General features: G+C 36.6%; 1 protein-coding gene across 1 annotated transcript in view; it reads left to right on the top strand.

Annotated features, from left to right (window-relative positions):
• The first annotated feature begins 3,958 nt into the window (after window positions 1-3,958).
• Window positions 3,959-10,680, top strand: part of IFNE (interferon epsilon) — a 60,163-nt gene continuing 53,441 nt past the window's right edge. Inside the window, exon 1 of the mRNA XM_032633886.1 lies at window positions 3,959-4,055. Coding sequence (XP_032489777.1) covers window positions 3,959-4,055 — 97 coding nt within the window. The remainder of the gene's footprint in view (window positions 4,056-10,680) is intronic.

Raw genomic sequence — 10,680 nt, 5'->3', positions numbered from 1 at the left:
GGTTTCCATACAAATTGTGAAATTTTTTGTTCTAGTTCTGTGAAAAATGCCAGTGGTAGTTTGATAGGGATTGCATTGAATCTGTAAGATTGCTTTGGGTAGTAGACTAATTTATACAATGTTGATTCTTCCAATCCAAGAACATGGTATATCTCTCCATCTATTTGTATCATCTTTAATTTCTTTCACCAGTGTCTTATAATTTTCTGCATACAGGTCTTTTGTCTCCTTAGATAGGTTTATTCCTAGATGTTTTATTCTTTGTGTTGCAATGGTAAATGGAAGTGTTTCCTTAATTTCACTTTCAGATTTTCCATCATTAGTGATAGGAATGCCAGAGATTTCTGTGCATTAATTTTGTATCCTGCTACTTTACCAAATTCATTGATGAGCTCTAGAAGTTTTCTGGTAGCATCTTTAGGATTCTCTATGTATAGTATCATGTCATCTGCAAACAGTGACAGCTTTACTTCTTCTTTTCCAATTTGGATTCCTTTTATTTCCTTTTCTTCTCTGATTGCTGTGGCTAAAACTTGCAAAACTGTGTTGAATAAGAGTGGTGAGAGTGGGCAACCTTGTCTTTTTCCTGATCTTAGTTTTAGTTTTTCACCATTGAGGACGATGTTGGCTGTGGGTTTGTCATATATGGCCTTTATTATGTTGAGGAAAGTTCCCTCTCTGCCTACTTTCTGCAGGGTTTTTATCATAAATGGGTGTTGAATTTTGTCAAAAGCTTTCTCTGCATCTATTGAGATGATCGTATGGTTTTTCTCCTTCAATTTGTTAATATGGTGTATCACGTTGATTGATTTGCGTATATTGAAGAATCCTTGCATTCCTGGCATAAACCCCACTTGATCATGGTGTATGATCCTTTTAATGTGCTGGTAGATCCTGTTTGCTAGTATTTTGTTGAGGATTTTTGCATCTATGTTCATCAGTGATATTGGCCTGTAGTTTTCTTTCTTTGTGACATCTTTGTCTGGTTTTGGTATCAGGGTGATGGTGTCCTCGTAGAATGAGTTTGGGAGTGTTCCTCCCTCTGCTATATTTTGGAAGAGTTTGAGAAGGATAGGTGTTAGCTCTTCTCTAAATGTTTGATAGAATTTGCCTGTGAAACTCTGTGGTCCTGGGCTTTTGTTTGTTGGAAGATTTTTAATCAGTTTCAATTTCAGTGCTTGTGATTGGTCTGTTCATATTTTCTATTTCTTCCTGATTCAGTCTTGGCAGGTTGTGCATTTCTAAGAATTTGTCCATTTCTTCCAGGTTGTCCATTTTATTGTCATAGAATTGCTTGTAGTAATCTCTCATGATCTTTTGTATTTCTGCAGTGTCAGTTGTTACTTCTTTTTCATTTCTAATTCTATTGATTTGAGTCTTCTCCCTTTTTTTCTTGATGAGTCTGGCTAATGGTTTATCAATGTTGTTTATCTTCTCAAAGAACCAGCTTTTAGTTTTATTGATCTTTGCTATCGTTCCTTCATTTCTTTTTAGTTTTTTTCTGATCTGATCTTTATGGTTTCTTTCCTTCTGCTAACTTTGGGGTTTCAGAGTAAATTTTTAGTAGGATTTCTAAGGCATAATTTAAATAGAATAGTATTTCTAAAAATATACATTTCTCTCTTTCAATAAATATGAAGATTTAAATGTGAAACTCTATAATTTGTTATATGAAGACATTTTCATTATTCACTACGTAATATTTTAAATGAAGCGTAATGAGTTATGTTTTTTTGTTTTACATTTTCTTTTTACTAACTTTCTTTTGAAATCCGTGTGTCCCTGGGTCTGTTCTAACCATCCCATTGTGTTTGAAAAGTGCCTTGTCTCCTATTTGCGTCTTCTCAGAGCAGTCCAGCCTAATTCTTTGTTTCAGGTCTTTAAAATGTCATCGTCCTTGCAGTAGCAGATACTTTGCAATACAGTAAATGGAATAGTTTGCATTTTCTTCTGGATATCAAACATGATAGAACCAAAGTTGAAATTATCTAGTTAAAGCATTCTCCATTCCTTTTTAAGTATTTTATCTTGCTAAAATCCCAGCACAAGTTATGTCTGTAGGAGAGAAAGCTAATTGTAAATTAATAAGGCAAAGACTCTTCTTATAATTGTCTTAAAAGTGTAATGTGTTTATTTGCCTTAGAACGCTACATACTAATTAATGACTGTCATCAGGAAATGAAATTTTGATTTTGTGTTTCTTGCATTTTTGAGTGAACATTCTCAGGCTGACGTCAGTAATCAAGACGTAGGTCTTTTAGTAAAATATAATTCCTGTCAATATTAGCAGAAACATAATTAGGAATATGTAAATGGATCTTCATTGTAATAAAAGATAAACATATTTGTAGTAATATATACCCAGTCCTATGAAAAACAAAAATCTCGAGGGCAGGGGCTTCCTCACCATCTGGGGGGATAAGCACTTTTTCCTGTGGTTGTATCAGATTACCAAAAGCTGGCAGAAAGAGTAGCATAAAAGGCTAGTGATGACAGTTTAAGTATGATGTTGCTTCTGTGGCCCAGAGGGCAGCCTCTTCATTGTACTGCCAAGTTCATTACTGTTTGGACTTGCCTCCTTCTCACTGAAGCTGGTCTTGTGTCTTTGGTTCTCCAGGTTTTCTTTTGTTCTCCATTTTTTTCTCTTTTTTTCCTTGAGCTTATTTGAGTTTTTTGTAAGCATTTACTAGGAAGATGATTTATACACTTTAATAAGTATTTCCAGAGCAGCTCGAGTTGTTTAGAGGAAATATCTAAAAATACACACATTCACTCTGATTCTTGTTTAACATCTATTAATATTTATCTTCCCTTGGCAGGTATTAAAATGAAAATTTTAGCCCTAGACAAGAACTTGGAGATATATTTAGTGAAAGGGTAGCACAGCTGGAAAAGGTGCAAAGGAAAAGCTGGTATTTTGTTCTTAAACAAAGCAGAACTCCTTTTCATGAATCAGAGTTGGGTTATAAAGCATCAATTTTGCACATTCTCTATAAAGAGAATAAAATAGAAATGCTGGTGTGACCTTGCAGGACTTTTGGGAGGATTGGAAATAGTCCAGTAACGTATATGAAAGCCTAGCATGGTATCTGCACAGAGTAGAAACAAATGGTAAGCATTGTTGTTGCTGTCACTGCTTTTCTCTCCTACAGGCCGTCCACCTCGCCACCTCCTACCCCAGGTTACTTGCGGCCTGTGCACTGTGACCTTTACTCCAGTCTCCTTGACGTAGTCAGGCCATATTCCTTCCTAAAGTCCCCTTCTGGAATCCAGCTCTTCTTGGAGCCTTGGTAATCTCTGGGTCTGAAAACTGCCCCATCGTCATTAGCGGTTTAGGGCATTGGATTTTAATTTGAGCAAAAGTATACACGGATTGGGCCCAGTTTGTCAATGTGCCTTCCAGTAGCACCAAAATTACCTGCAAGGGACCATTAAAAAACAAAATAAAACAAAAAAACAACCTCCAGTAAATATAACTTAGCATTCCTCAGTCTGTTCCTTTGTTAGAAAAGGGCATTTAACAGCAGCAGCAGCAACAGCAGCAAGACACTACCTGAGCAGTCTTGAAGATGAATTCTGGTTTTCTAGGGAGACCAAGGGGCATGTTAGGAGGGGGTTAATAGGCTTTAGGGAACAATACTTGCAAAGGGCTGGAGACTTAGCATTCTAAGGCTAAGCATTCTCCACCACTTACAGGTGATGGAGATATTTGAGAGCCTTTGGTTTTTGGATTACTTGGACGATTCCCCTGTAATGTGTTCTTTATGTCTGAATTTGGTGCTAGTTGGCTCACAGGTAAACATCTAGCATGTTTTATATTTTTATTATGTTTAGACGGTGTCCAAAAGATTACTGATAAAGAAGAAGACTGAGTCCTTTATAGATTTGCTGTGAATCAACTTGGTGGATAATTTTTTGAGTTCAGAATGCTTCCTTTTGGATGGATCCTTTTGGAATCATGAAGCAGAAAAATCATTTAGAAGAATATTTCAGGGACAGAAGAAATGGTGTGAACACAGTGGATCTGGGGGTGGATCTGGCATGCTATGGAGATGGTGAGATGAATCTAGCTGCAAAGGGAGAGCCATGTTGTTAAGTAGGAAATAAAGCTGGTGAAGCTAGAATTCAGTATGCGAGCACAGATACAGTGTATGGGGGAAGACATGCTGATTCTGCCTGTAACATTTACTAGCAATGTGATTATTAACTAGTTACTTAACCTTTCTGAGGTTTAGTTTCCTCATGCACAAAATGGAGATAATTTTCCTCAACAACTCTTCAGTTTGGAGTTAGGATTTAATCACAGAATAGACGTAAAGTGTTTGACACTTAATAAATTCTAAATTCATCCTCCCTTTGGTTAAGGCTTTGGAGGATCTAGGATATGAATTTAATGGGAAACTCAACCATTATAAAGATTTTTTACTGAAGTGTAGTTGATTTACAATAGTATATTAGTTTCAGGTGTACAGCATAGTGATTCAATATTTTTATAAGATTTTGTTTTTTAAGGTATGCACTATACCAGATCTTTAAGGGTGACGGCTATTCAGTGGTTAAAGGGTCCCCTTGGCTGGGCTTTCAGAGGTATCATATATTACTGGTAAGTCACTCACCTCGTGTGTGACTCACAACAGCTCCACCTTCTCTACATTTTCACACATGAAAATATTGCTCACCCACCATCAGAATGCTCTGGTCTCTTTCTAGAAGTGTTGATAGGTTTGCATGGTTCTATCCCCAGTCTCTCATAACCCCTTTAAGGCCAACAGCACACAATCTTAGGTAACTAGCTAGGATTGGGGTGGCAGTCCATGGCCATGAAATCAAGAGAAAATAGAATGACTCATACTCAAATAAAGTAATGACCCTATTGTAAAATAAACATTTTTATTTAATAAAGGACATGTTTTAAGGGCTTGATTAAGGACTAAAATCTTTAGGAAAAGATGCCATTTACCAAATCAAGCCAATGCTTTTACACTGGTATAGACCACAGTATGGTGGCAATAGCAGTATTCAAAAGGATAATTGAATCATGACCTTAAACAATTAGATTTTTTAAAATAATTGCATTAACTAAAATTCTAGGAATATGGAGTTTAAGATGAATGAAAGGGAGCAAAGTAAGAGTGCATACTTTGTGTTTATGGAGCGCTGTAAAGTCTAGTTCAATTTTTAGGTCCATGGAAAGTTAGTTAAGCAGGAAAGGATTCACCCTTAGTCTCTAAAACTGATTTCAAATGTGTCACATACACTCTTTTCTTCCTTAAGCTTAATTTCCTTTAAAGGTTTAATATAGTTCAAGAAGTTTCCACAGCAGGGTTATATTTTGTCCTCTAACCAAGACGCAGCATGGCTTTCCTTCAGATCACTTTGGCCACATAAGGCAGATGAACTTTTCTAGTGCAACAGGTTACAATTTACTGTTCAAGGAACATCAATCTTGAAGTAAATTGATACCACAGATTCTTTAAATTGAATTTCCAGATGGTGGCTTTATACTAGGATTAACTCAAGATCTCTCTAATTAGGAGTCTACATTTTTAAAATATTTGTCCTCTTTCAGAGTTCCCTATTTCAGTGAAAGTCACCGATGCCCATCCAGGAGCACAGACCAGGAAACTGGGTTTTTTTCTTGGTTCTTCTATTTCCTTAAGCCCTCAAGCAAGTTTTTTCTATTGTGCCTCCCAAATATATCTAGAATCTGTGTTCTTTTTTCTTCTAATCCAAGCTGACACCATCTCTGACTGGACAACCTTCGTGGCTGCCAGCTGGTCTCTTGTTAATCCGTTCTGGCCCCTTTGTCCATTCACTACTAAAGAGCAGCCAGAGTCATCTTGCCACATCACAAGTCTTAAAAATAAAGACATAAAAAGTGTTGAAACTTAGGAGAAAAATTGTGTTTTTAAAAACACAAAGCTTCTCATGTTGCTTCCTTACAGCTCTTTGGCAGCTTCCCATTGACTTGGTAAAATTACCCAAATCCTTACTATTCTCTTATTCAACAAATACTGACTGACCTTTCTGCTGAAGGCCTTGTATCACGTTGTGTCCTGGGGATGCAGAGATAAATGAGACTTGCCTCCTATCCTCAAGGAACCCACCATCTAGCAAAAGAGTGGTTGATCAAAGTTTACTCATTTATTAATATTCACTGAAATCCTACAATTTACCAGCAGAGTGCTGGAAGGAACTTGGGTGTCTGTTGACTTCGCTATGACTTTAGTGAAATGGATGGCTTGAACAAACATGGCCTACACTGCTCTCAGGATAATTTTGACCCTGTCAGCCTAAATCCAGAGCACATAGTCTTAATCATTATTTATGTCACTTATTGTCAAGCAATACTGCATAGCAAACAACCAGAAAAAAAATCCAAAGGAGTTCGGCAGAAGTGTTTATTTGCTTACACGTTGGGGTGGTCAGCTAAGCAGCTCTGTTCATCTTGGTTAGGCATGCTCACGTGCCAGGGCAGGCTATTGACTGATCTAGGCTGGCCTTGGCTAGGACGACCGGGGAGACTTTGCACTATGTGTCTTATTTTTCAGTAGAGTAGTCTAGGTGTGTTCTCATAGTGATGGCTAAGGCTCAGGAAAGAGCAGGCAAGCACAGTCTCACAGTGCTTTTTAAGGTCTGCTTGCATCCTGTCTTGCTAACGTAACAAGTTGACTAAAGTGAATTACACAGCTAATAACTCCAGAGTCAGAATGGGTACTGCAAAGTTACATGGCCAGAATGCGAATACAGGGAGAATTGAGGCCGTAAATTGTAATCCATCACAATGCTATGTTTTCTCTTGATACACTTTGTGCATAACTGATCATAGGACTTACCAAAGTAAGTTGAGACATATAATGTGTTAAGGGTTTACCCCTCCCCCAACTTGGGTAACTCACTATGGACGGAGACCTGTCTTCAGCACAATGTTTGGCATATAATAGATGCCAACAAATGTTAAAGTAATGGAATTATTGGTAGGTTAACTTTCGTCTGTTTACTTGAGATAATTAAGAGGATAATAATACCCACTGCAACCACCTTTCTGAGGGTTAAAAAGGGGAAAAAATGTAAAAGTACATACCATTTTCTCAAGAGAATTGGTTCTCCCCCCCCACCTTCCTTTCTCACTGGCTTTACATGAATTTGGGAAAATGGTCAATGATTTAATCTTGGCCTATTTTAGGCAGGAAGTTGTAGGATAGTGATCCCCGTATTAAAACCATCTTCCGTATCTTCTCATTAAAAATTAATTTTGTATAATACTCATCTCCTAAAGAAGTCAGGTCCCCTTGAAGGCTTAAGCCTTTGAACCATTTGCAGTTTGTCTTAAATTCCTATAATGAAGGGATAGATTTCTTCTTTCTCATTCCCACAGAGAACTTATGCAAAGAGGAAAGGCAGTTTAGAATGGATAGAGGACTGTAATTTGGGGGAATGGAGTTCTTTGAGGGAGAACAAGCCTGGTAGGTGCCACAGTATATGTGTGTGTGGGGAGGTGGACATTGGACTGGCAGAGGGGAATATGAGATATTCCAGCAGGAAAGCCAGGGGCTAATGGGGAGGGCAAGGAATAAAAACCCAACCCTTTCTGCCAGTTTATCTTTAATTTAGTGGTTGCAGCATGGGGGTTGTTTGTGATGCCTGATACAGATATTCAGTTGTGTTTTATTAATATTTCTAAATTAAAATGTATAATATATATTTATATAGTCTTATTTCTTATTTTTTCCATATAGTTTATATAATTATATATAATTAAATATATATAACTCTATAAATAAATATATATATATAATTATATATATGTATAACTATACCCCTTTCTTTCTTGCAGTCCCCCAGATGCAGGGCAGACACACATCTGGCTTCTATCAGTTGGGGAGTAGCTTTAAGCACATCCTGTCAAATTGCCTGTTCCCAAAAGCAATACCAACACATTCAGTGAATGTTATTTTTTCCCCACAGTTATGTTCTTGATTGGACCACAAATTTTTCCATAATACTGTACTTGAAAAATAGGACATTCTAGCTCTTTATACATAATCAGCCCCCTACCTCCAGCCACTTTTAGAAAACTTTTCTTTTAATGAAGTGTTAAGTAGATTGTATTCCAGCTCTGAAAAAAAAGTAGATTGTATTCCAGCTCTAGTTACACCATTTTTCTCTGATTGAGTTGTTTTCATTCTTTATATCTGTGGACTAATGGGGGCTGGTATAGCTAACTGCCTCCTGTCCCACTCATGTCTGGGACATGCTGGATTTGCTGCCAGAATGGTTATAAATCAGTTATTCACAAAATGAAATCAGATTATTCATTTTAAATGAATTTAAAGTTAGTTAAAATAGTTTGAAAGTTCTATAATTTAAACTTTATTTTGTTAATTTTACTACAAAAAGGTTTAGTAGGTTTGAGATGTTTTTAAAAATTATTTTTAGGGCTTCCCTGGTGGCACAGGGGTTGAGAGTCTGCCTGCCAATGCAGGGGACACGGGTTCGTGCCCTGGTCAGGGAAGATCTCACATGCCACGGAGCAACTGGGCCCGTGAGCCATGGCTGCTGAGCCTGCGTGTCCGAAGCCTGTGCTCCGCAATGGGAGAGGCCACAACAGTGAGAGACCCACGTACCGCAAAAAAGAAGAAAAAAAATTATTTTTATTCTTCTTTTAGGAAAAAAATTATAAATAGGCGCTGCATTCTCTCCAGGGCATTTCATTGACAGTATTTTTCAAAGTTTAACCTTAACTGCCAAAGGCTATAATCAGGTACCCATAATATTTTTTTGCTTTCCAGTTGTAACATAATTCATGGTTAGGCTGTATTTTTGCAAGAAATTTGTCTGAGGTGTATGTGGTGAGGAGGTGCATTTTACCAGTGTCTGATGGAAGCCATCTTCCCTGAATACATCAGAGAAATTAACAAAAGGACCCAAGTTTTAACAGCAACAACTTCTTTAATAGGGGAAGGACATGATCTTGTTCTAGACTTTTAAATTATAAATTGAACAATTATTTGATAACTTACAAAAGTAAGTTTCATCTTATTTTTAAAAAATGCAAGTAAATAAGGAAGAGGAACATGGGGCAGGTTATTGCATTATCCTAGCTTTTCCCTTTAAGTGATCTTCATTTAAAATAGCCTGTATGACTTCTTAGGTATCTGCTGTATCTACTGCATCTGACTGATAAATCACATAGTTGCTAGCATTCAGTTTTCTTTTGCATATGCAAAATGGATCTGAAAAAGTCACAAGGAATTATTGTTTTCAAATATGTAGTCTCTTCCTTCCAAAATGATGGCAATCTACATCTTCCTCTCAATTATGAATATTAGGAATATTTTAAAAAGACTAAACTTTTGGAAGAAATTTGATTTAATTAAATCTTCTTAATTCAGTGGTGCATTTTGTAACCTAAGCTGTATTGTATTTACCACTAATTTTGAACTGATGTTCTGTACTTGATGAACCAAAAATGGACCAAAAATTCCTAAATACCTTTACATTAATAGATCATGATCAAGTTGAATTGTACTCTAGGAAGTCAATTAGTACCTCTTCCACCAGTTCTCTAGCTCCAGGACAATGTTTACAGGGTCTTGTGCAATAGAACCCTCATTACCTCCTGTCCTCCCACTAGAAATGTGTGCCACATAGTGCACATGTATAAGTGAATGTGTCTGTATATGCCTAGCTCCAGGCTTAGGGAACAGTGAACTTTTGTTTCTGGCAAATGCAATTGATATTAGTCAAGTTTAAGTGAAAGTGATTCTTTCTTATCTGTACCTTGGTAGCACTATGCAGCAAAATGTTTTATGTTTATGTGGGTATATCTTAGGTTTATTTTTTTGTAAGTAATATTTATTAGTATTTTTATTAGAAATGTATATAAAGAGGAAAACAAAAATAATTTATAATCCTGTCATCCAATTACTTTTAAAATAATAAACCATTATTTAAAATAATAAATCACTCATGTACCCTTCAAGAAAAAATTTATATGTGCACCCCAAGATATGTGTATGATTATACATACTTTTTCACTGACACAAAAGTTCTCATACACCGTGTCATTATTCTTATGCCATAATACTTTGTAAGAATGACAAAGTACTTTATTGTGAGGCTATATCATAACTTATAATCATAATTTAGCCAATATCAGTCATACTGATGGACATTCAGGTTGTTTCTAGTTCTTTGGCTATTAAAAACAGTGTTTCAGTGAACATCTTTGGACATGATACTGGTGCTTTTGCAAATGTTCTTGTGGATTAAGTTCCCAGCTGGGAGTTAACTGGCTCAAAGGGGCACTATTTTTAAGAGCACATAAAGCGGTGAACTACACATTGCAGGGTGACAGTTTGTTATTGTTTGAGTACATCTGAGTGGCAGAAATTGACCAAGAGAGTTATTAGAGTAAAAATAAAACTGTACTGAGAGTCACTGGGATGTACCGTGGACTGTGAATATAGTGGTAATAACCTATAATTAACTGTCATCAACTTCAGACTTTACTGACTTAAAATTTTTGTCAGCATTTTCCCCCCGTCGTTTCACAAGCAGTCAGTAAACATTCTCAGGACTCATTTTAGATCAAAGGCCATGAAAAAAAGAAACTAGCCACAACCTTCCTGTGCTTAACTACATATTCAGAATTGGATGCTCTAAGAAGATTGTGTT

Source organism: Phocoena sinus, chromosome 6 (genome assembly GCF_008692025.1).
Source record: "Phocoena sinus isolate mPhoSin1 chromosome 6, mPhoSin1.pri, whole genome shotgun sequence".
Classification (NCBI taxonomy): domain Eukaryota; kingdom Metazoa; phylum Chordata; class Mammalia; order Artiodactyla; family Phocoenidae; genus Phocoena; species Phocoena sinus.
Note: the sequence above shows the minus strand (reverse complement) of the source record. Positions and strands in the feature narration are given on the sequence as shown.